The following is a 26699-nucleotide window of genomic DNA, read 5'->3' as shown; positions in this document are numbered from 1 at the left end:
TAAATCGCATTTAGGTGGTCCTAACTTAATTATTTGTAATGTTTTATGTCTTTACAAACCAACATGTACTATTAATTGAATGCATTTTGCGCGAACAGCATAGCAACAGTGTCGAGACCTCTAGCGGACGTTCATAAAACTACGTGCGACCCGCATTTCTGTTGGTCCACTTCTCGGCCTTGTATATCTCATAGGCGACAGAATAGCACACCACAGGCTGATAGTAATCGGTGGCGAGAGGAGAGTCAGTCTGCCTAAGGCTATTTTTAACCTCAACAAGAGACGCTACTGTCGGCTGTAGCTACGGTAATTGGCAGTCTAACGTGATATGAAGATTCACAGCCTGCAGTTACTATTACTGCATCCGGGGCTAGCCTGATTGAAAAAAAGGAAAGACTGCACTAATGCAAAATGTTTGATAGAATATGAATTTATAATTATTTTAATCAATAAAATTGTTAGTTCTTCATTCCACCAGAAGTATGTTCATGGTTTTTGAGAAAGTTTTGGTAGATTTGCTTCTGCCAGTTTGTTTATGGCATCAGTTAATTTCTGTACTAATCAAGTAATTCGGTGGCAGTGCTGCAGAAAGCTGTTTTGTCTGCTATCCTCAGTAGGTTTCATTTGGCACACTGTTGGAAGTGAGACCATTTCACATTTCTTGTTATGTCGGTCCTGGTTGAGTAATTATTAACGTTTATTGGTGGAATTTCTGCAGTCACTTTTACGATGTTTACAATTGAAGAGTGGTCATGGATGATTGGGATATTAAAAGGCAAAGACGCAAACCAGGGAATCACAGATCTTATGTAAATTTTGCACACGCGTTAAATGAGCCAAGAATAACACAACAGCTAAACATTTCTTTCAGAAAGTAACTCACGCGATCTACAGATATCGTTAAAGTTCACACATTTGAATTGGCGCGCTTGGCTGTGCAGGACTGCGGCGTGTGCAGAGTTCACTCATCGAGGGATCATGCCACCGATCCTCTTTTCTATTCCATTAGTAATTGTGTAGCATGTCTTGAAAATGATGTAGCAGCATTAAGAGAAATAATTTAATTCCTGCATTGATTGCGGGTCAACAAAGGTGATAGAATAAGATTTTTATATTGAAAATAATGGTTTATCAGTATAACAAGGGATGTTACACACGGAAGCAAGTTACTCCTTATAGGATTTTGCAACAATAATGCTCGTGGCAAAAATGTTGAAAACATACAGAGGTGCTACACCAATCTCACCTAATGAAGCGAGGATAAGGGATTGATATCAGATGTTCCATATTTTTCTTCCAATGCACAAAATAACTTTACCTATATTGATTACCATTATACAAACAACCACTTGTCCCATACGACAATAAGTGTATATCAGCATGGCCTCAAATCAGCTGCTGGATAGTGCGAGTTGCAGGTTGGGTATGGAGTAGCATCCTGCGTAGCAGAGCGTGCTAATTCAAATATATGAACTTTAATGCTTTCTGTAGCTTGCACGAGTTAATTTGCGAAAGTATTTTGGCCATTGTGTTGGCTTATTTAACGTGTGTGCAAAATTTACGTAAGATTGGCAATTCCCCGATACGTGCCCTTCCCTTGTTTGATGAACTGTATTTATTAAGTCATATTTACCGCATACTAATCAATCACTCCAGTATTATATTCAGTAAATACATATCATATGTCATCTGAATCATATTGTTTAATATTTGTTCTTTATTGTATATTGTGTTCCTTAGATTTGAGGTAATCTGGAAATTATTGAATGAAGTGAAGTTTTTTTTTTCTATGCAGCATGTAGAGTAATTCAAGCATTCTTAATGTTTATTCACAGCTGCTGTATGTTATGAATCCTCAGAAGTTTCGATGTACTCAGTATCTGATCCGATATCATGAAAGAAGAGGTGACAAAACTATAGTCTTTTCTGACAATGTGTTTGCTCTTAAGCATTATGCTATCAAGATGAATAAGCCTTACATTTATGGTCCAACATCTCAGGTAGATATTTCTTCATGTCCTTGTTTATAAGTTGTGCTGTGAATGTGTAATTGAGAAAACTATTGTAATTAATCTGATTTTCTATATTTTTCCTTTTTCCAGAGTGAGCGTATCCAAATTCTCCAGAATTTTAAATTCAACCCAAAAGTAAATACAATATTTGTAAGTAAAGTGGCAGACACATCTTTTGATTTGCCTGAAGCTAATGTTCTCATTCAGATATCTTCTCACGGAGGATCAAGGCGTCAAGAAGCACAGCGTCTTGGTAGAATATTACGAGCCAAAAAGGGTGTGTATTTTCTCTTATATTGAAATTATAGAGAATCTGTTGTTAAGTTTTTGGTGGTATGGAATATTTTAATGAGTGTTTCTTAACTTTGTTTGTATGCAGTCACTCAAAAAAGCAATGACCATACTCTTGATAAATAGTTTTAGCCATGTCCCAATAGCAGGATTACATCCAAACCTGTACAGCAGTGTAAAGTATTATAAGTATGTACTATGAGCTTACTCTAAATCTCTCTAAGTTTTGGGCTGGGCTCGAGAACTAAATAAGAAAGAAAATGAAAACGTGCCCTGAGCCTTAACTTTAGTCTCTCTTCCTCCTCCTGCTCCTCTTCCTCCTCCTGCTTGCTCCTCCTCCTCCTCCTCCTCCTCCTCCCATTTATCACCATGCTGTTGCCTGCTGTCCATGTTACAACATTATCGAGGTCATTTTGCAGTTTCTCACAATCTTGTAACTTACAGTATTTATTACTCTATAAAGAATAACATTATCTGCAAAAAGCCTTACCTCCGATTCCACTTCTTTACTCATATCATGTATATATAAGAAAGATAAAGGTCCAATAATATTGCCTTGAGGAATTCCCCTTTTAATTATTACAGGGTCAGATAAAGCTTTGTCTACTCTTATTCTCTAATCTGTTTTCTAGATATATAACAACACATTCAGTCACTATTTTGTCTAGTCCAATTGCACTCATTTTTGCCAGTAGTCTCCTATGATCCACCGTATCAAATGCTTTAGACAGGTCAGTCGTAATACAGTCCATTGGACCTGAATCCAATATATCTGCTATATCTTGCTGGAATCCTACAAGTTGAGCTTCAGTGGGATAACCTTTTCTAAACCCGAACTGCCTTCTATCGAACCAGTAATTAATTTTGCAAACATGTCTAATATAATCAGAAAGAATGCTTTCCCAAAGATAACATTGAATGCATGCCAAACTGACTGGCCTGTAATTTTCAACTTTATGTCTATCACCCTTTTCTTTATACACAGGGGTTAACCTGTTTGTGCCTTAACCCTCCATTAAATGCGCGCTCTGTTGTAACACCACTACACGCACGCGATTGTAAGCTTCCATTCCTTTCATTTCAATTCTTTTTCCAAGAATTCGTTATATCTCTCTTTTGTCAATCTGCCTTACATCATAATTGCTTTATTTTTTTTATTTATATTGATAAATTTATATATATATATTCTACATTTACAAGAACATTTCAGTCCTTTAGAATAAATTAGAAGTTATCAACTCCAAATCACAGGACTTAGCAAAACTAATTGTAAATTAACAATAATTGGTTATTAATTTACTTCTTGGAATAAAATTGTAATCGTTACATTCTATTAACCGATGTATATTGCGCCATTCCCGGCTCCCTGAGAGGACGCATAATATCCAGGCTAGCTTAATTATGACCTTTCCAACTAATATAATTCTATAATTTGGGCGGTGAGTTCCGAATAAGAGAAAGACATACCATGCGGAGCCAAATAAGACTTAAATCACCTGTAGAAACGACTCTCATATGTTGCTTATTCTAATTCTTATGCTATCAAGATGTTACTGCATTCATTCACTTAAATCTAGGTCTCTATACTACGAACACATTGAAAGAACTGTTTAAAATTTTACATATTTGTTTATTATAAAAATGTTTCAATCCAGAATTCGAATATTGAGCTATCCTCCCACAAGAAAATCTGGTAAGGGAAACTGTATGATCGACTGTTCACTTGGCTTGTTTCTAGGGAATATGGACTTAACCTCATGTCTACCTATTTCTCCATTCGATTATATAATTAATCATTTCCTTTTCTCTTCTAATTGCTCCATATCACTCCTTCATTCAGCACTTCCACATTTCTGGGTAAAAAGAAGAACCGAAGAAATGACGGTATCGTGCAAAATATATGTACGCAACGTTTATCGAGAATCTGCCGGTATTTGGCACATCCGGCACCCACTATGCATTCTAAAGGAAAAGTTGCTTGATTTCGTCATCATTTACAATAGATCTACTGAAATCCATTGCATTAAGTGCTCAGGTCTTGCTTGCCCACAAAAATCAGGGACAGAATACAGTATATGGCAAATTATTAAGTTCCGCATAAGCCATTATTCAACTGAATATTATTATGATCTAGCTCATAATTATCAAATTAAAAATCATAAGTCCAAAAGAAAATGTCAAATTCTCCCTCTTAGCCCCTTAAAGAAATAATCAAATCGGAATAAAGCACACAATTAATGGATTGAAATGATGAAGTCAAATATGTTTGAATACTTAAATTAGTGAAATAGTTTATAACATAGGTGAGTAATTAAAATTCGTATAAGTAATTAAAAACTTACTTGGGTAACTAAAGAAAAACTTATCTGGATAACTAAAAACTTATCTGGGTAACTAAAAATTTTTTTATTTGGGTGCACCCTAGCAAAGGAAAAGAAAAATATGTACAACATAAGTTCTAACAAGCTAAAATATAGAATGAGGGTGTCTTTTTCATGGTATCCAGGACGCGTTTTGAGATTTATAACCATATCTCATGAATTGGAATTTCCCCTACTGCATATCAGGTTTGAATTAACTATTAGCTCTCCCTCGGAGCTCATATTCATTTACTGCCATATAATCATTCCTATCTTTCAACATACTAATAAATACCTATGGATATTAACCTGGGAGGATAGTTCCCTAATGCTTCCATACATAATTAAGTCACAATGTTGGATATTGAATATTCATGCTCCTTTATTTACGTTGTTTTATTCTGCGTGAAGTTTGATAAGCCCTCTTTTTAAATCAATGTAGTTCTCATAAAAGGTTCAATCAGTACCAATAAGATACACATACCATTTAAAAATCCGAATCCTCTCGTCATTTTAAGTTGAACATACGTGCGATATTATACTTGTTAACGACTACTCTACTAGTCTCATCTGAAATATGCAATCTAAAGTGGTGCATGGTGTGAGGACTTGACCGTCGAATATGATTCCTACATTTTCATTCAGTCATCAGTGATAGGATGTCGCCTAAGAAGTTACTACGTTCCTCTCGTCTGAGAATAGATTGGTATTAGAAAATATATTAGTGACAGTACATGTGTTTAGTTCGTCCTCCTAACTGAGATTTCGTTGACACTACCAAGTGTGCGTTCTAACCAACAGATGTCACTCCGATCTTATTTGTATTTTTTTATGCTTGCTCGTAAAATAAACAGTACATGAAACTGCTACACGTTCATTTCCTTATTAGCAAAACTCTACACGAAAACCATTAAGTCCACTACTACATCACCGTGCTCATCCTCGCGAAGAATCAATAACTATCACTATTCTAAATTATTAATCACGTTTCAACTTCTCTTAAAATATTATTATTATACTTTCAAAAATATATTCTGTCTCCTTACTAAATACGGGTTCACTTCTTTCAATCGTGGCCCTTATTATTTTAATCACGGTTCATGGACATATTTCCAGATACTATGACCTTCATTCCGTCATAACCTCCAATTATCATAAACACATTTGTCTATCTAGCAAGCATATCCTACTGCTGGTTCCTAACTTGATATTCATTGGCTATAACCAATGTACGTGCGTATCTACATCGTTCTTTTACATATCATACAACTTACTGTCACCTTAACGAACTCAGTATTTCACACTACATGGATCACATTTCGAACGTAGGCTTTCATCACTGATTGACTACCTATCTAAGGATTTGTCATGCATATCTGAAGATTACCTATCCACCTTTATTTTAACTCATCACACCACTCTTGTCGCTTAATCGTTTCGCACGGAACAAATTAATAAATCATATTACACTTACAGTTGAATATAAACTTTTTTTTTTTTTTTTTTTGCTAGGGGCTTTACGTCGCACCGACACAGATAGGTCTTATGGCGACGATGGGATAGGAAAGGCCTAGGAGTTGGAAGGAAGCGGCCGTGGCCTTAATTAAGGTACAGCCCCAGCATTTGCCTGGTGTGAAAATGGGAAACCACGGAAAACCATTTTCAGGGCTGCCGATAGTGGGATTCGAACCTACTATCTCCCGGATGCAAGCTCACAGCCGCGCGCCTCTACGCGCACGGCCAACTCGCCCGGTAATATAAACATTATTACACTAATTTAAAAGTAAGACTTATCTGAATTCAGCAGCTCCAGTCGTCGTCATATGTCCAGCTGACAGGACATATTGAAACATCGCCTCTTATTTCCCTAGGTGGACGGGAAATATTCTCATAATTCTCCTCTGGGCTTAGTCATCTCGGTAGGCAACGTCATCCGACGGCACCCATTTGGGCAGTCTGGCGTATCATCTTCTTAGAACATCTTGCTCATCTCTGGACTAGTTGGAATAGAATAGCAAATAAGATTAATTAGCATTTCCATTGTGAATAGCTGTGAGAAACTGTCTAATGCAAAGATTGTTCCCTTTGAAAGAGTTGATCTACTTGTCGAATATTCTCCGTGGGGTGATGTAATTTTATACTCTGAAATGAACAAATTCCCTTTCTTCACCCAATTTCGGGTTATTGTAGGATTCCCTTTCTGTAACTCTTCACTTCGGTAATATCGTGAAATACGTCAGCAGAGACTGCGGTGACGTAAGCTTGTTGCCGTTATCTTCAACTTTCCACGTATCTTGGAGTTCGCTGAATAAAATTATTAGTCTTCCACTTAATTCGCAACGCAGCTTCTAAAAATCCGTTCTTTGTCCCGCTGAGCTGATTTCTTGTTGTACCGTCCTTAAAATTCTGGTGCAGTTACTTCCGTCTTCGACTCGTATTTTTCAAGTAGCAATTCAATCTCGTTTTTCTCATTAAAAAAAAAAAAAATTGTTAGTAACAATATTCCCGTTCGATCCTTTTCACTGCCTTCTGGATCTTAATTCTTTTTCTCTCCCGCTTAATGTGAATACTTTCGCCTTCGCTTGCGGTATGATCAGACCTTTCGACATTAATTATTCTAAGATACCTGGGTTCCATCTTTGTTCTACTTATGGACGGAACTTCTTATAACAGTGAAATGGCACAATATCGCACGGAAGAAGTCACGACATTGTGATTTTTCTTGCCATGGAGTAAGAGCATTTCATTTCATCCACCTTATCAATGCCCAACTTCGTGTCATTATAGAAGATAATCATTGAGGGTTCTGCTTCATCTGAATCGTCGTCAGTAGAATGGTCTTCATGGAAAGTAGATAGAACCAATACAACTTTGTCTTTTCTTGACTTCTATGACACAAGGGTATATATAGCGATTTGTGCATGTTACGATTTCTTGTAGCATTTCGTCGGTAAATAATAATTGCAGAGCTTCAACTGGCGTCTCAGTTTTCTTGGCAACTCCTATTACTCCAGGCAAGTGTTGTATAATATTATGTTCAGGTTGCTCGACCCTTCTATTGCAGGCCGATGATTCCACTGCGTCCTGTCCTTTCCAACATACATTTCATGCTGCTTACTTTCAGTCACGTCCTCTTCACACATGCACTGTTCACTCCAAGAATGTGATCACTATCGTTTATGACATCCTGATCACTATCATCACTTACACCAACTTCATTGTCGTCCAACCACTGCTTGATTTGATCCATAACTCTCGTTATAAATCGCACCAACTCCTTGGAAACAGGACGCAAAATAATTATTCATAGCTCATTTTGTAATATCATGTTTATCCCACTGTAAATAATCACAAGTAGAAAATATATCAAAATGAGCCCACTACTACACTTGTAGGTAATAAAAGTATATAATTTTCTAATAAATAGTAATGGAAGAATGGATGACCTACCAAAAGAGTGAGTAAGATTAATAACTCAATCCATGCCTGCAGACTCAGACTCCGCAAGTCTGCAGTTGACAATATAAACTTCTGTAATCAACAGCTCGGCGATTACTCAGACATTCTCACGCTGTCACGACCTTTGTATTGTTGCAGAAGGAAGCTACAAGAAGGCAGCCCGTTCTGCCTTGCATTTTCAGCCTATGATACCAAAGAATAATAAAGTGCGAACTCTCACTCTGCGGCACGTGTAACGGATGGTTAAAATACCTACACATACCCTTCCATTTTTCACTAAAATTTGTATGACTGCCAGTTATGCTTCTTTCGCTAGAATCAATTTCCTAGTAAGTTCCTTCAATTTCTCCTTACTTCCACAGCTATTTCTAACTCTATTTCTTTCCAGCCTGCGCCTCCTTCTTACCTCTTTATTTTTCTATTATAATAAAGAGGGTCTTTACCGTCCCTTACCACCTTTAAAGGTACAAACTTGTTTTCACATTCCTCAACAATTGCTTCAAACCCATCCCAGAGTCTGTTTAAATTTTTATTTACCTTTTTCCACTGATCATAGTTACCTTTTAAAAACTCTCTCATGTCTGCTTTATCAGCCATATGGTACTGCCTAATAGTCCTTTTACGACCTTCCTTTCTATCAAATTTTAATTACGACAAAAACAGCTTCATGATCACTAATACCATCTATTACTTCGGTTTTTCTATAGAGCTCATCTAGTTTTACCAGCATCACTTCAAGGATATTCTTCCCTCTTGTTTGTTCCATCACTTTCTGAATCAGCTGTCCATCCCATATCAACTTATTTGCCTTTTGTTGGTCATGCTTCCTGTCGTTTGCATTACCTTCCAAATTGACTTCTGGTAAATTCAGATCTCCCGCTACAATCACATTCCTTTCCATGTCGTTTCCCACATAGCTGATTATCTTATCAAATAATTCTGAAACAGCATCAGCGCTACCCTTTCCTGGTCTGTACACTCAAAAAGCATCAAGTTGCCTATGATCTTTAGAAATGAGCTTTACACATAGAATTTCATGTTTGTCATCTTTAACTTTTTCATAGCTTACAAATTCTTCTTTCACCAGAATGAATACCCCCCTCCTACCATTCCTATCCTATCTCAACGATACACACTCCAGTTCCGTGAGAAAATTTCTGCGCCCATTATATCATTTCTCAGCCATGATTCAACTTCTCTTACAATATCTGGTAAGTATATATCTATTAAATTTCTTAATTCTATTCCTTTCTTTACAGTACTTCTACAGTTCAACACTAACATTTTTACGTCATCCCTATTTGACTTCCAGATCCCTGTACCCTTATCACCGCTCCCTAGACCACCCCGTTTCCCTGAATGAACCTCCTTATGACCCTTCGAAACAAATTTCCTAACTTATACGTACGACTGCGGTTTAAGTGAAGGCCATCTGAGCACAGATCCCTATCTCCTTACCGACCCATTAGGATCTAGAAATCTCACTCCCAGTTTCCCACATACCCACTCCATAGTCTCATTTAAATCCTCAATCACCTTCCAGTCAGTATCCCTCCTACAGAGTATTCCACTGATAACAATCTCCGCTTCCTTAAACTTTACCCGTGCTGCATTTTCCAGATCCCACACGTCCCCAACTATGTTGGTACTTATATCTGCTTGCCTTACGTTGCTGGTACCAACGTGAAACACTACCAGCTTCCCCTTTCCTTCCTCCTCCTCTTCTACTTTCTTCAACATCTGCCTCAATCTAATTCCTGGATAACACTCTACCTTGGTTCGCTTTCCTCCACACACTTTCCCCACATGTCTAACAATGGAATACCCCATGACCAGAGCCTCAATCCTACCCACCTCATTTGATCCCCTCCCCTCCTGTTCAGCCCTATCTTTCCTGACAGCTGCAAAAGCTACTTCCTCCTGCCTTTTCTCCCTCCCATGACCCTGTTCCACCTGTCTTTTCCTATCCTCTACTTGACATTTCCCTCTCCCACCTTTTCCCTTCCTCCTATTTCCACACTTCTCAGCAACAGATCCCTGTTCCTCATCTTCCCTCTGTTGTTCTACCTGCAATGACTCGTACTGATTTCTCACAGACACCTGTCCTGAATTCTGATTCTGAATAGAGCCCTTAGCCTGCAATCTCCTTCCCCTTAGAACATTAGACCACCTGTCTTCTACAATTTCCTCCTTTCCTTCCTATCCCTCTTTTACACCTACTGTATCCTGTACATTGTTTGAAGGAGGCCTACTTTCCTTCCTGTCTTCTGAGAAAATCCCAGTTATCTCCCTCAAACTCTCCAAGTCCTCCCTCATACTCCTTAGCCATTCTTTACGGAGTATGAAAAAAATTGTATGTTGTTAATTTATTTTTCAATGATGTGTAAATTAGTGAGATCTCAAAAATATCTACTGCATGTGCCCCCCCTCCCTCCCCCCTTCCCTGGTGCCCGATTGGCTGCATTAATAATTGCCTTTCTTGAAATTTGGCATCTCTGTATTACAACATTGCATAAGTGTTCTACACTGCTTAGACGATCCAGTCAAATGACATTATTACATCATGAGCTTACTGCATTGTGTCTTAAGATACCGTGGTTCATAATTTCTGTGCTTTAATGTGTGCAGCTCATAAAGGAGTTCTGTTTTAATAACCTAGCAACCAGCTCTTGCCGGCCCAGTAGGACCGTCAAAGTTCTTCATGAATACCTGTGCTGCCGGTCCACTTGAACCCCTATAGCATATAACACATTAATGTACAAAAATAAGAGATACAGTGAAGCTCATGTGAAAATCATGTGATTGAAATTTGAAGCATAGAAAACTCCACTGTGTATATTTGTTCCAGCCAGTGTGAAGAATGTGTTAAAAGTTATTTTGAAACTTTTTTGTAATACTAATGTATTTTTGTTTTAGGAGCTATTGCAGAAGAGTATAATGCTTTCTTTTATACTCTGGTGTCCCAGGATACGATGGAAATGAGTTACTCCCGCAAAAGACAGCGTTTTCTTGTCAATCAGGGCTACAGCTACAAGGTTATTACTAAACTGGCAGGTATGGAAGAGGTAAGTGAAAATGTTTTGAAACTGTGCTGAGGGATTTTGTTCAGTTGGATTTTTAAATTTGGAAAGGTTTTCAGTCTCTCAATTCATGAGATCATAAAGCCAAGTAGCTTCAAACCATTCCCTTACAATGGCTGTTATAACTGTTATGAGTGACTATTCATGTACTTCAATTGTGATTTTTCCAGATTGAAACGACATTCACAGTATTAGCTGTAGTGTGTTTACGGGTTATGTTACTGTATTATATGAAGGCCATTCCTTTAAGGTATATGTTGCTCTATAAAATTGAACATCTAGTTCATACAGTGCCTTTTTATCAGTTTGAGGTGATCATGACACTCCTGAAGAAAAATACTAGTATGCAGGATTACTTATCATGAGGAAGAGGAATTAATTTTCCTATTCCTCTTGGATGACTCAGATGTTGGAGGGTCAGAAACATCTGATAGTATGGCGAGTAATCATGGTGATTCTAGTCTTACACCAGAGGTAGTTAAAAGTGCAGCCACTCTTGGGAATCAACATGAATTATCTTCCCTTAGGATCAGTAATGGAGACTCATGCATCATAACCAACGCTAAGACTTCAGTGTGAGGTACAAATCCAAAATGTAAATTCAGCATTCATAATCCAAAATATGAAGTGTTGTATCCTGGGAATTTCAACAGGCTGGTAAATTGGGAAAGTGAAGGTAGGTTGATAAACTCCACATGATATTCTCAACACTGACTTGACTTTAGTAAATAGGGCTGTTTAATACATGCACACACTTATTTTAGATGAACTCCAGTTAAACTACAAGTCTCTTGCTAATATGGTTTGCAATAAAAAATACACTACATCCAGAATGTTCTCTCCTTAACTATAAATAGAGTAATACTTAAATACTTAGCTGGGACTGGAGGCTTCCCTCTTTTTACTTCTCTTATGGTTCTTCTTGCATGAGGATTTTCGGAGGTGCATGTCACATGGATGAATTTACTGCAAGCTGGTCGATTGACGAGCAGTGTTCTTCCCAGCTACACATGGTGAAAAGCCGGATGGTCAATAGTTTTTAATTGCGAGTTTCACACCAGCAAAAGGGACCTGGTGAGTCTCAAATCTTCAGCTTTTATATCCTTTTCCAGCCTGCTGGGAAGCTGTACTTGATAGCTAACTGTTGACACAATCCACTCATGTCACTGAAATAAGGATATCCTATTGGACCACTGTTTCTAGTCACTTCCTCCAATATCCATGCGTGTACTTTGAACAACTATTGCTGAAATATTTCAGGAGGATTTCCTTCTGAACGTTGTCATTTTATCTATGTTACATCTTGAAAAGCACAGGGTCTTTTACACATGGTTTTTCCACAAGAGTTTTATCCAAATTATGCCTCAAAGCTTAGAGATGCACCAGCATTCCTCCCTGTTTCCTTGGTTTAGCAATGAAACGCATTGCATCACATTGTTTCTATGCTGGACCTTACTAAATGCTTAATGCTGAAGCTTTAACTTAGTTGTACATTTTGAGAAATGTATGTTTATCATGTCACTATATCACTCTATCACTGCCCTAATGTTTTGAGTTCTTTTCTATTGTTTTCTCTTAGACTAAACTGGATTGAATTTAACCCATTTGTGCCCAATGGACACTTTTGTGCCCTCTAGGAAATTTAATTATTAGAGAAATCTACGATATTTTAAATATGTCTTGGCATTCTCAGCAAGAAATAGACACAAAAATGAGCATGTATGCATGTGTACCTATCAACTATCACATTTGATCACTTATTGACAGCTACAAGGAAGGAAGGAAGGATGTTTGAAATGCCATTACAAGCTCCAAAGAGGAGGTAAGCTTCATACACACTATAATCTGTGTAATTGAATTGTTAGCTGAGAAAGATCATACCAACGTGTGCAGTGATGTAATTGTCACTGGGTTGTGTTCATGTGCACTCAGTATGATTCTATGATACGAAGAGCTTAAGGTGGGCATGGAAGTGCCTATTGGACATGAGTCCTACAAATTTTTTACCAAAGTAATTGCAATATTTCAGACACATAATGTTTGAGGATATAGTTTTACAACAATTATCCAAACCTTGATACAAAATAATTAAAGAAAAGATCCAAATATCAAAATTAGATTCAAAAAAATATTTTTGTATGTTTGTTATTTCTGTTGAATTTCAAAGGATAACTAGTCTGCTTATGAAGCACTCCTGGTCTTGTTTCTGCTCAGAATATCACCATTATATCTCAACATCCATCTTTTAGCACATGGCATTTACTGTGGCAAAGATAACTGAGAAGCTTCGGACACTAGATTTGCCAGAAGCTCTTGATGCTGATGTTTGTATTGGACCTCCTGAAGGTGTAGCTCAGATGAAGACTTGGACAACACTTCTACAGAATTGACACCACTCCGAAGACACCAGGGCCAATGCGATATTCTTACAGGATAAGCAAACTTGCTCGTGAGAGCCGTGGAGGTCATCTCATCACAAAAGGGCAAGCTAAGAGATGTGCCCTTTGTCACAAGGTGAAGAAGGTAATGGCTTATGAGAGATGCCAAGTTCCACTTTACAGATATTGCTTTGTTGAATATCACAAAGAGAAAACGTTTGTGTCATATACAGTGGAACCTTGGATTGCGAGCATGCTTGTAATCCAAAGCGCTCATATATCAAAGTAAGAAACAATTGAAACGTAGATGATTCGTCCACAACACAAAAATATTTATTCGCATACCATTTCTGAAATAAAATATAACTTAAAACAAATTAAAAAGCATTTTACCTTACAATAGATTCATTGTTGGTGTGAGGGAGACGAGAGATGACATGAGAAGAGTTACTGTGTAGCACGAATTTCACTAACGGAATCACTGCTATCTGTTGGCTCACTGGTATTGTTTCCTTTTCGTTTAACTTTAATGAGGAACCTGTCCAATCACTGTTGCTTTTGCTTCATTTTTAGGATTTCATGAAAATGTGGCTTTGCATTGTGATTGAACTGATTCATCGTTCGGATGCTACAGCCTTATTCAGATGGTGTTTTTCTACAAAATTTTGCACCGTTTCCCACATTTTGCACTTCTCCCTAAACTCAGTTGAAATGAGAGATTCCATTGACTTTTCCTCCTTTTCCCCGCACGAGATCTCATCCATAACCTCCTCCTGTTGTTCGCGATGCAGGTCCATCAGTTCGTTGGTGGACAGTTCCTGGCTATGTTCTTCCACCAGCTCTCGAATGTCAATGTCATTCACCTCCAGCCCCATGATCTTCCCTAAGGACACAGTTTCATCGACAAATCGGCGGCTCATTTTCACCAACAATCCCCTCAAAGTCACGTCTGAGAACACAGTCAGGCCACAGGTTTCCCCAAGCGGAAGTGAGAGTTCTCTTGGTGACTGCATCCCAGGCTTTATCGATGATCTTCAGGCAGTTCACGATGGGGAAACGATTTCTCCCAAACTGTCGGAGGGTAAGGTTTGTTCCTTCGGTCACTTCGAAGCATCGCTGAAATAGTGCTTTCGTGTATAGCTTCTTGAAGTTCGAAATGACTTGCTGATCCATAGACTGGAGTAGTGTTGGGAGGAAGGAATTTAACCTTAACAAACTTAAAATCCGCTAGTAAGTCGTCCTCAAGGCCTGGATGATGAGCAGGAGCATTGTCCATAACCAGCAAGACTTTGAGTGGCAGATTATTTTCTGAAAGGTATTTCTTCACCACAAGACCAAAGACCTCCTTCATCCATTCAACAAAGGCACAGGGGAGGGGAAAACGTAGGCACACGTGACGCTCGTATTGCGGAACTTCACTCGTTTATCAAGTTGCAATTTATTTAAAATGTTTGCTCGTCTTGCAAAACACTCGTAGACCAAGTTACTCGCATTCCGAGGTTTCACTGTACTCTTAACAAATATGGTGAAAATATTCAGATTTGTTAGCTTTGAGACTATATTCAAACGTTAGTTGAAATAGATGATTTAACAAAAGATTTGTAAAATAGTGTCTGTAACGAAATAAAAAGGTTATTTAACAGTAAAGAAACGTAATTTATCATTATCAACTACATTTATAATTAAAATATCCTTCCGTGGTATTCTAATGGGACTCGTGACCAATGGGCACTTTCATACCCACTCCCGTATTGCGTGAAGAAAACTATATTAGTGAAAATTACTCTAAATTTAATAAATATATCTCACTTTGACGTCATAAAATGATTATCATTTTAAAAATTGAAATAAAAAGTTCCGGGCATAAATGGATTAAGCTTGCATCAACACCCGGATTGAATCTCGTTCAAATTTTTGCTCCCAATTTTTATATGGAAGGATGCTGTGAGCCCATTTTGCAACACGTACACCATCAGGAAAAGAAGGGATTGCAGCCTCTTGTTGCAATCTCCTCTGTTATATACATGTCTTCCTTTATTTTTAAATTCTGATCTTGTCTTTTGATCTTAGGCTATGGGTGGCTTGCACTCTTTCTCTGTCTTCAATATCCAAGGTGTTAGACACCAGCTCTCTATCATGTATGCTAGAGTGGCTTCTCGTTAACCTAGGTCTCTCAAAGTGTACTATCAAGCCATCATCCAATGACTGCTTTTTTGTAACTCTCATTTATTATTTTCTGTCTGAAACAAATTAGTGTGCAGCAACCAGTAACATGGTCCCAATATGTCTTTTTAAACATGTTGGCAAGGCATAGACATCAACATTTGCAACATTCTAATATTACAGCTAAGGTTACATCTGTCTTAACTATTATACAGGGTGTTTACAAATGAATATCGGAGTTTTAATGCCTTATAATATTGAATATGTTAAACTTACAGTTATACATTATATGTCAAATGAAAGAGCAACTCAAACAGTTTTGTTTGTTGGCACCAGTGCGCATGTACGTGCAATGGTTTTGCCGCAATCCGCTAGACAGCGGTAGTAGCAAAGATGGCGACTAGTGAACAGAAAGCTTTTTGTGTTTTGCAGTTTGCAAAGACAGAATCTGTAGTTACTGTGCAACGTGCATTCCGCATTAAGTTCGGTTGTGATCCTCCAAGTGATAATAACATTCGCAGATGGTATCATACGTTTGAAGACACCGGTTGCCTTTGTAAAGGGAAGAGCAAGGGACAACCAAGATTAAGTGAAGAGACTGTTGAGCGAGTGAGAGAGTCATTCACTCGTAACCCAAAGAAATCAGTCCGGAAGGCTAGTCGTGAATTACAACTTCCTGCGTCGACCGTTTGGAAAGTTGTAAGAAAATGCTTACAGCTACGTCCTTACCGTTTACAGTTATTACAGGCTCTAAAGCCGGCAGACCACAGATTACGTGCCAACTTCGCAAACGACATGTTGTTACATGATTATGAGTTTATGAATCGTGTTGTTTTCAGTGATGAATCGGTCTTTCACCTTAGTGGATATGTAAACACTCATAATGTGCGCATCTGGGGCTCAGAAAATCCTCACGAGTTGGTACAAATGCAACGAGATTCCCCTAAAGTGAATGTTTTTTATGCCGTATCCCGCCGAAAGGTTTATGGGCCTTTCTTTTATGGTGAACGTACTGTAACTGGTACTTCTTACCTCGATACACTAGAGCAATGGCTCTTCCCTCAGTTGGAAGAAAATGAGCCAGAGAACTTCATTTTCCATCAAGATGGTGCGCCACCTCACTGGCATAACGACGTACGCGATTGGTTGAACGTCACTATACCCGAGCGCTGGATAGGCCGCAAGGGCCCCAATGACAGGACTTGCTTGGCATGGCCTCCACGTTCTCCCGACCGAACGCCATGCGATTTTTTCCTTTGGGGCTTCATCAAGGATCGTGTGTACGTGCCTCCGCTACCAGCTGACCTTCCTGAATTAAGAAACCGGATTGAAGCAGCTGTTGCTGAGATTACTGAAGACACACTTAATAACGTTTGGGAAGAACTCGACTATAGACTTGATGTATGCCGTGTAACAAATAGTAGTCACATTGAACATTTGTAAAGTTCGTAATAAAACTGTTTGAGTTGCTCTTTCATTTGACATTTAATTTATAACTGTAAGTTTAATGTATTCAATATTATAAGGCGTTAAAACTCCGATATTCATTTGTAAACACCCTGTATTGTAGACGTTAAAATTTGAATAAACATGATTTGCATAAATCTCTTTATCCATAATTAGAATTTCAACTTCTACTACCTTCTTGCCCACATGTTTAAAATCATCTATGGGGGAGTGTAGACTGGAATGAAATCTTTATCAACTTGCTATATCTTGTAATCTCATCTCACTATTGAAGTACTCACAGCAGTTGTACTCTAACCAAACATCAGGGACCACACCTTTCCCCCACGAACCTACTACGCTGGTATAGCAGGGGGAGAGGTGGTACTCCCATGTGGTGCGTCCCAGGTGGCGGATAGGGGGGTCGTAACCGGCTTGCTGACAGACTTGAGGGAAATAAAATACCTCTCGCAGACCAAACACACAACCCCCTGTGGGTGGGGGACGTAGACAAAGAATACTCCCACGGTTATCCCCTGCCTGTCATACGAGGCGACTAAAAGAGGCGACCAAGGGATGATCAAATTAGAACCATGATAGAACTTGTAATTAGTACCATCACGCAGGGAACACCATGGGTCGCTTTTACTTGTGCTTTGTACCACTATGTTCGGTACACAATAGGTTTGTTATTAGTAGCGACAGTGTGTGCTCAGGATGCATTTTACAGTACCTGTGATTCGTACCACTATATGAGCGACACCATGGTTCTACCTTGTCTTTGATTAGTACCCACTATGTGAGGAACACCACAAGATAGTGTGAGTCCCTGTGGTTAGTCCACTTGTGTGAAGAACACCATAGGTTTGCGTTGCCTGTATAGGTTTGCGTTGTCTGTAAATAGCGACACAATATGCGAAACATCATAGGTCTGTGTTACATGTGCGCATTACATTACTCTGAGTAGTACCATAATGTGTGGAATACTGCGAGTCTATGCTACTTTTGATTAGTACTGCAACATGACAAATACCATGGTTCTACTTTCCTAGTGATAAGTACCATTATGAGTGAATTTTGGACCCGTTTCGATGACAAGCATCGTCAATTCAGTATTGTGCTCTCAGGCAGTAATACTATAGTTTAACGCTAGTTTCTGGGAATGTGAGGCATTGCGGGTCGGATACACCGATTGTTTTAACTTCATATCCATCCATCCATTCATTCTTTGTCCTCACGTTTTGAATTCTACTCATTGGAGGATTATGGCTCTTTAATTGCCCTTACATTTCATCTTATTTCATGCCATTAGGGGCCGATGACCTACATGTTAGGCCTCTTTAAACAACAAGCATCATCATCATCATCATCATCATCTTCACACCACATCTTTCCCCTGTCTGGTATTAACTTTCCTAGTGGCCATAGTTTGCTATCTGGTCTGTATACAGAATATGGCTGATATAATTTTAGTATACCCACATTTTTCAAAGTTACATCACTGGTTTTCGTACATGTCACAGTTGCTCTTGTAGGCTCGGGTGCTGCAAAATATGAATATTTATTTATCTTTATAGACAACCGTGTTAAATGTTTAATGTAACTAATATCTTATGCACAGTATTAATTTTTTTTTTTGCTAGTGGCTTTACATCGCACCGACACAGATAGGTCTTACGGCGAAGATGGGATAGGAAAGGCCTAAGAGTTGGAAGGAAGCAGCCCCAGCATTTGCCTGGTGTGAAAATGGGAAACCCCGGAAAACCATCTTCAGGGCTGCCGACGGTGGGATTCAAACCCACTATCTCCTGGTTGCAATCTCACAGCCGCACGCCCCTAACCGCACGGCCAACTCGCCCGGTGCACAGTATTCAGATACAGTATAACATTTGCTCTTTTTAACAAAGTAATAACACATTTTCGCTCCGTATGGATTATTTTTAGTATTGTAAACCCAGATTTACATACGTGGTGAATTTTTATCTTTTTGTTTACATTCACACAATTGCTTGCTGATTATATAAGTGTACATTTGTTGTTCTTTTCTGTGTGTGGGGAAAGTCATAATCTCATGCAACTTATACACTTTGTCTCTTAGAGGCATTATTATAATATGCACCAACATATTCTTATTAAAAGTTCATTTATATTTACTACCTTGTATATTAAATGTTCTTGAGTCATTCCCAGCTGAAATGGTACGGTCTTCCCTTGAGGAAATTGATCTTGTGACTTCATTTAGACTCTGATAATCTCAACAGGGCTCAAAATTTGAACATTGTATCCATCTGCGTGTACATTATACTCAAAGCTATCACTTTATACTGATAGTAAACTTGCGACATAAGATCTTCAATCTCAGTTAAATGTCTTTGGACCAATATCCATATCCACTTGCCTAATCTTTTGCCTTAATTGATCCATTTCATTTACGAGAACCTCTTTGCTCTTAATTTTTACTTAACCTTAAGTCATAAGTCGTGACATATAATGTACAGTTCATTGATTGTAAAGTAAATTTTCTACAGTTATTTGCTTTTTTTGTTTTTTTTGTTTGCTATCTTCAAAATCATCGCTTGTTCCCTTTCCAAGTCCGATATTTTACCTGACAGTAATCAGCATCATCTTGATCTAATGTGCCAAATAGTGATTTTGATATTGTCCTTATGAAATTAAATATTCCCCATTCTCTTCTCTATTTTTGTCCTTAGTGAATTGCTTTATAATATCTTACAGTTCTTGAACCTTCTGTAAATAATAATAATAATAATAATAATAATAATAATAATAATAATAATAATAATAATATTTGGCGTAGGGATGTGGCGACCCCATCACGCAGTGGGAAACCACTGCAATCAGCTACCCAAGTATTGGCGGGAAAACCATAATGTGTTGCAAGGTTGGAGGAAATGCCTACTCCCAGTCCTGAACAACTAGGATGAAATAAGGCAGAAAGCCTTCTTCACAATTTCATAAAATCATCCTCCATCTCTCATCTTCACCTTTATAAATAACATTTAGAATTTTAACTCGAGGATTTATCCTTGTCTCGAGGTGACACCTTAGACAGTCACCCATGGAAAGTCTTGAAGAAGAATTCCACCAACTGCAATCATATATTGCAGAAAAGACAACATTCGGATGTGGTTGGCTGTCATTCAGAAGATTATGATGGATCGGAGCATCTGAAAAATCAACAGCCAGCATCTACATGAAAACTTCAAAGAATTAAATCTAAACAAATTTCTTTCTTCTCGACACACATTAACTCTTTGTGCCAAATTGGAAAATTAAAGATTGTCACTGACATCATGGACAAACATAAAATTCTAAACATGGCCCTTCAAGAAATAAGAAATTGTGATCAAGACCCAATAGAATCAAAAGGGTACCCTGACTATATAAAGGAATTCCTGGACAACGAGTGATGAAAAAATGTCTGCAGTTTGCTCATGGATTTCTAATACATCTGAAAATCATTGATTCAGTTATGGAATTTAAATCACAATCCTCCAGACTTGCAACGCTAACTCAGAAGTCTGCAAGTAAAATCTACACAACTATCAATGTACATGCCCCACTAATAAAAAATAACACACTGAAGTAAAAAGACAAAGCATAAAAATTCTGGGATCTCCTGGATCAAACTTTTAATCAACATACCTCCATCACACGTAAAAATTCTCCTTGCTGATTTCAATGCACAACTGGGACAAGAAAGAAGGTACCGATTTATCATTAGAAAATGGCCAGCACATAAGAGGACGAATAAAAATGGTCAAAGATTGGTTGAATTATGCAGAAACCACAATCTTATATCAAAATCAACATACTTTAAAAGGAAACCTCACAAATAAAAAAACTTGGAAACATTCTGATTTCCAAAAAGGTGAATGGCAACTGGACCACGTTTGCATGGATAAATTTCACCATCGTGAAATCTACAATAATAATTATTAAACTAATGTTGTAATGGTCCACCTTTCAGTACTATAATATGCAGTCTTTGAAATACATTTCTAAACTAGGAACTAGTTTCGGCCTTGGCTGGCCATCATCAGCCTTAACCTAATACATCTCATAACTAAAAGAAATGTACAAACACACAATTGACATTAAAACAAATGTACAAACACACAATTGACATTAAAAATCTGGGATGAACTATGTGTAAAATGTGACAAAATTAAATTAGGCTCTAAATTCTTAGCATCATGTTAAGAATGCTAACATGAATTTAGAGCCTAATTTAATTTTGTCAAATTTTACACATACAGTGGAACCTCGATTCTCCGTTTTTGGAGGGACCAAAAAAAAAAAAAAAAAAGTACAACACGGGAAAACGGAAAATCTGGGAATGAATGAAAACCATCAACAATTTGGCTTAAACATTATGAAAATGAAATATGTATAATTATAATCTTACAAACACTTAAACCAAACCAAACTACAGCCCCCAGGGGCCTTTACCTGCCAAGCGACCGCTGCTCAGCCCGAAGGCCTGCAGATTACGAAGTGATGCATGGTCAGTGTGACGGATTCTCCCGGCCGTTATTCGTGGCTCTCTAGACCGTTGTCGCAGTCTCATCATTAAATAGGTCCTCAATTAAGGGTAATCACGTAGGCTGGGTGCACCTGGAACCAGCCCTTTGAAAATGCTTGACCTGGCAGGGAATCGAACCCGGGCCCTCTGGGTGAGAAGCAGGCAAGTTAGACCGCAGGACTAGCTTCATACATTAATTACCGGTACGAGAGTTAAATATCTCGATATTTTATATTCAAATTTACCGGGGAAACTTCGTCAGTTTTCCGTTAAAACTTCTTTCAGTTCAGCAACTTGGATCAGCCAAACTCTTCAAAAAATCTAATAACGCCAAGCCAAACAACAATCGACCAAGAGTAGTTTTCAGTTCTCTAATCTAATAAAATAAAGCACATTAGATACAAGAGCGCCCAACATGATGGCGAAATCCCTTCTTTTCTTAATCTTCCATTGTAATTTTTTCACCGGCATACTGTTTGTAGTCAGTTTCTGGAAATCTTGTACCGCGTAAATTAGGCCTACATCGACATTTACAGGTTATGTGAACTCAGAATATGGTTTTGAATGCAAGTATCAATTCTCAAAAGTTCGCGAATGCATGATATTCAATTGTGCCCTTCACTAATCACAATCAAATTGGAAAGAGAAAAAATATGAAAACATCAGAAACTACAGTTATTCGTGATCTTGAGCTCAGATGGAAAGCACGCTCGCTGCACAAGTCAGTACGACTGGGAAATGATGCAAACTTTTAAAATGAAATGTGTGCAAATAAAACAAGTGTGGTTTTTATGACATTTTAACACAAAAACGCAGAATTCCTGGTCTTATATTAGGACCAAAACAGTAATAGACAATCCCAAGACCTCCCATGGCTTTAAGTATGTAAGGTGCAATATCTGTTCTGGTCTCGATAACATAATCGTATATGATAAACTAGATTTGTGTTAAGCAGTAGTTTTGATACCTGCCTGAAAGCCCAATGACTATACAGTGCTCTGAGGGAAGTGCCGAAAACCTGTTCGGCAATACAATCGAAAAAAGTAAAAATATAAACATCTAATCTTGGGCATAATGTGGACATTTTACAACTACGAACGTTTGATGAAACTCATTCAGTCTTCAAGTTGAGCTGTTGAAATGCGCTCTGTTTCCTTCCAACTGTCGTGGCCACTCTGTACTTCATGATTTCCGAGGATTCTCTAAACAATACCACCCGAATGCGATGCTAAGATGATCCCTTATGCAAATTCTCCGCCTATCGTTTTTCCAGTACGGTACAGTACTTGCTCTAATTATCGCAGTGACGGGGCGATAACTCTAAGATCTATAAGTGTGCCGCAGAAGTCCTTTCGTGAGATACAGTTTCTTGAAAAACGCTTGATCGAGGATTTGGCGTTGATGGGACTGAAATTTCTGGACGGTTGATCCGGGAAATCGTTTCTTCAAGGAATGTGCGATTTTTACAACATGATATAATTAGGATGCTCACGGGACCATATAATTTGAACATATAATACGGGAAAATGTACTTTTGGGGAACGGATAATCGAGGTTTCACTGTAGTTCATACCAGTCAGTAGACTGAAGCTATCAGGTACCAGCACTGCATTATTAGCATTGGCATTATTAGACAGCAACAATGAGTATCGTAATCTGTTAAGAGACGTTATGGCTAAAGAGATCTTAAAATAAGACAAAACATGTTCCAAAGTATGTTTAATATATTTTAATATTAAATAGTTTTCACTTGTAAAGTGAAGTGTATTGATTGGGTGGACCATTAAACCTAACACTAGTTCTTGGCTTATCAGAGACCGATCATCTCACTCACATACTTCCTGTGAGGGAGTAGAGATGTGTAATTTTTAGCCTTATAACCACATATAGCAACAGTCGGGTTTTGAGACAATAAGTGTTATAATATATATATATATATATATATATATATACCATAGTACTTCTGTATTGTGCAAGACATGTAGAATAAGCAGTTTTGATTAATTGTATCTCCTGATTTTTTCTGATTTTCATATCAAAATGCCCTGATTTTTTGGTTTTGTAAAGTTGGCAGGTACTGTATGTAAATAATTTACACAAAATCAGTAGTCTTTTGGTCTTAAACTTTTTTGGAAGATAAAAACTGTTTTAGTATCATCATCTCATTCCTTGTAATTTCCTGAATAAAATGATGTACCATTTTGTGGACATATGACTTGTGAATCATTTTTAGCAGAATTTATACTTAGTCTGCAATGCTGGTAAAATATCCCTGCCGTTACAGGATAAATGAATGCCAGTTTGAGGGTGAAGAAAGAAGATGGGAAAAGGCTGGAAGGGCTAGAGATTTGAGGGTGAAGGAAAGAAGATGAGAAAAGGCTGGAAGGGCTAGAGATGTGGATGTGAAGGAGAATGAAGGGAGTAAAATGGGAAGACAGGGTAAGCAATGAAGAAGTTATATGAAATGTTGGGGAAAAGCCATCTATGATACAAATTATTAGAAAGAGAAAAAAAAAAATTATTTGAACTCTCTTCAAGAAGGGAATGTTCGGTGAAGAATGGAATGGAAGGAATGTGTTCGGTGAAGAATGGAATGGAAGGAATGATAAATGGTAAAATGCCGTATAGGCAAGCTGCACGTCTGGTGGGATGGGGCCCTATCTAAGATAAAATCTAATGCTAAAAACGTCACAAACACACAACCCCTGAGCCATAGGAATTAACTAATGAAAGTTAAAATGCCTGACACAGCTGCGAATCAAACCCAGGACCCCTTGAACCTAAGGCCAGCACGCTAACCATTTAGCCATGGAGCCAGACATGAGGATGATCATGATACTGTATGTGACTTTCTGTTTTCAATTCATACTATTGACAAAATGTATAATTTTTAATTCACTGATTGTTTCATGCTGAACACATTCGGAAAGAAAAAAAAAACTGTGAGGAGGACATTATAAGAGTAAATGTGGTCTTTCATTTTTAATAATATTCTCTTTCCAGGAGCCTGATTTGCTGTACACTACCCGGGAGGAACAGGGCCAGCTGCTACAACAGGTGCTGGCAGCTAGTGATGTAGATGCGGATGAAGAAAGAGTTCCAGGTGAAGGTCCTCGTGCAGGGCCAATGGTAAGTGTCTGTATATTGGTTAATAGCGGTTGTTTTAAACAGTTATTGTATTGTGCTGAGGCAATGCCATAGATGCTCCTTAAAACCAGATACTAACATAATTAACATCTTTAATTATATTACTGTATGTATCAATGGTCACCTCTTGCTCTATCTTGATGGATGCAGTACCTGTGCATTTGTGTCTTGGTCCAAGTCAGAAAAAGATGGCTTCCTCTGAAGTGTCTGAAGTGTCAGTCTCGTTTGTGGCTGTGACAGTGTGGAAGCTTCTGAGGTATGGAAGGTGCTGAATAATGACATTCAGAGCATGACTAGTGCTTCTGAATATTACAAAAGGTGTTACTTATAGGGTCAGTCGTGCTGTAGTAGCACTTTCTAGTCTAGTGAGGGAAGTACTGATAAGCTATCTCACTCGTAATCTTGTTTTGGATGCTGCAATCGGTTTTAACCGCATAACCCTTTTTTCTTCTTGTACCATATCATTATCGGATGTCAGCTGTCATCAGGGCTGTCTGATTCTTGTTCTCAGCAACTCAGAAAAGAGTGGGGGTACTGAGCTCATACCATTCCCATAGATTCTGTAGCCGAGATATTCTCCTTCTTACGTACTTCTCCTTCCTTCAGTTTTAACTTGTAAGATGAGCTGAAGGAGTTTATACTTATTTCGAATGATATGCCAAAGTACTCAAGTTTGTTCTTTTCGATGTTCTGCATGACCTCTAGCTCTTTGTTCAGATGTTGGGAGTAATTCAGTGTTAAATATTCTGTCAACCCATGATATTCTGAACAGGTGTTGGTAGCACCAGGGGATTTAAGTTTCTTGGTGGTGTTCTCTGTTAGCATTGAAGTCTCGTTACCCTAAAGTCAGGAAATGCATAACACCGAAGTAAATAGAGGTGGAGATTAATCTTAAAGTCCCTGTTGCAGATGAGTTTGCTCATTCTCTTGAATGCAGTCCTTGCCTGTTAAATTCAGGACCTAATTAAAACTGCATTGTTCCAGCTGTGATCAAGTACGTAGCCAAGATACTTGAAGCATTGGACTTGCTCCAGTGATGTACCAGCTACAGTGAAATTAACAGGTTGAATGATGGCATGTTCGCTTATGACCATTTGGTCTTTTCCATATATAAAAGTAGACTTGTTGCAAGCAGAACAATATCATCTGCATATCACAGATAATTTGTGATCCCATTAACAATGAAAAGCATACATAACCTTTGATGGTGCTATCTGAGGATCCAACGAGCCTCTGGACTGATGACTTGACACACACGTGTGATTGAATGAGCGTAAGGGAACACAATATCCAAGCACTAAAATCATGGTAATGATATTGAAAGAAAGTGATTATAGTAAAACCTCGTTAATTCAAAGTCGTTGGGACTCATTCGAATTAACCGCCAATTCGCAATTCAGAAGTACCAACCCTTGCTGCGTTACAAAATATTCTAAGGCCCGTTACTGCATGCAGTTAATCTCGATGCACAGTGTATACCTTTCAAATACCATGAAAAAAAACTATTTCCATAATATATCCAAGCAGGTGCAATTATAGTATTCGAATAATACACATGGATATCTCACTGGCAAACATAACCTCATGCAATGAAAGAAAAACACAATTCAAAGACGAGGATACATTATGCTGGTTCCCCTGTGCAAATGCATTATTTTTTGGATTTCTTTACTGTTTGCATTTTTAGATGCTTTGTACTGGCATGGAAAGTGCCTGACGCCCTTAAAACATTCTGGCTTATCGAACCTTCCTATGACGAGGGAATAAAGTTTCTCGCTTCCATGCGCATTGCAACGCACTACAATGACCCCCATCCC

At 38.2% G+C, this 26699-nt stretch overlaps 1 protein-coding gene across 1 annotated transcript in view; it reads left to right on the top strand.

Moving 5' to 3' along the window:
* Window positions 1–26699, top strand: part of hay (ATP-dependent DNA helicase hay) — a 186450-nt gene that overhangs the window by 149420 nt on the left and 10331 nt on the right. Inside the window, exons 13-16 of the mRNA XM_067142877.2 lie at window positions 1836–2000; window positions 2103–2289; window positions 11039–11187; window positions 24739–24864. Coding sequence (XP_066998978.2) covers window positions 1836–2000; window positions 2103–2289; window positions 11039–11187; window positions 24739–24864 — 627 coding nt within the window. The remainder of the gene's footprint in view (window positions 1–1835; window positions 2001–2102; window positions 2290–11038; window positions 11188–24738; window positions 24865–26699) is intronic.

Source organism: Anabrus simplex, chromosome 3 (genome assembly GCF_040414725.1).
Source record: "Anabrus simplex isolate iqAnaSimp1 chromosome 3, ASM4041472v1, whole genome shotgun sequence".
Lineage (NCBI taxonomy): Eukaryota > Metazoa > Arthropoda > Insecta > Orthoptera > Tettigoniidae > Anabrus > Anabrus simplex.
This window is presented reverse-complemented; position numbering and strand designations above follow the sequence as displayed.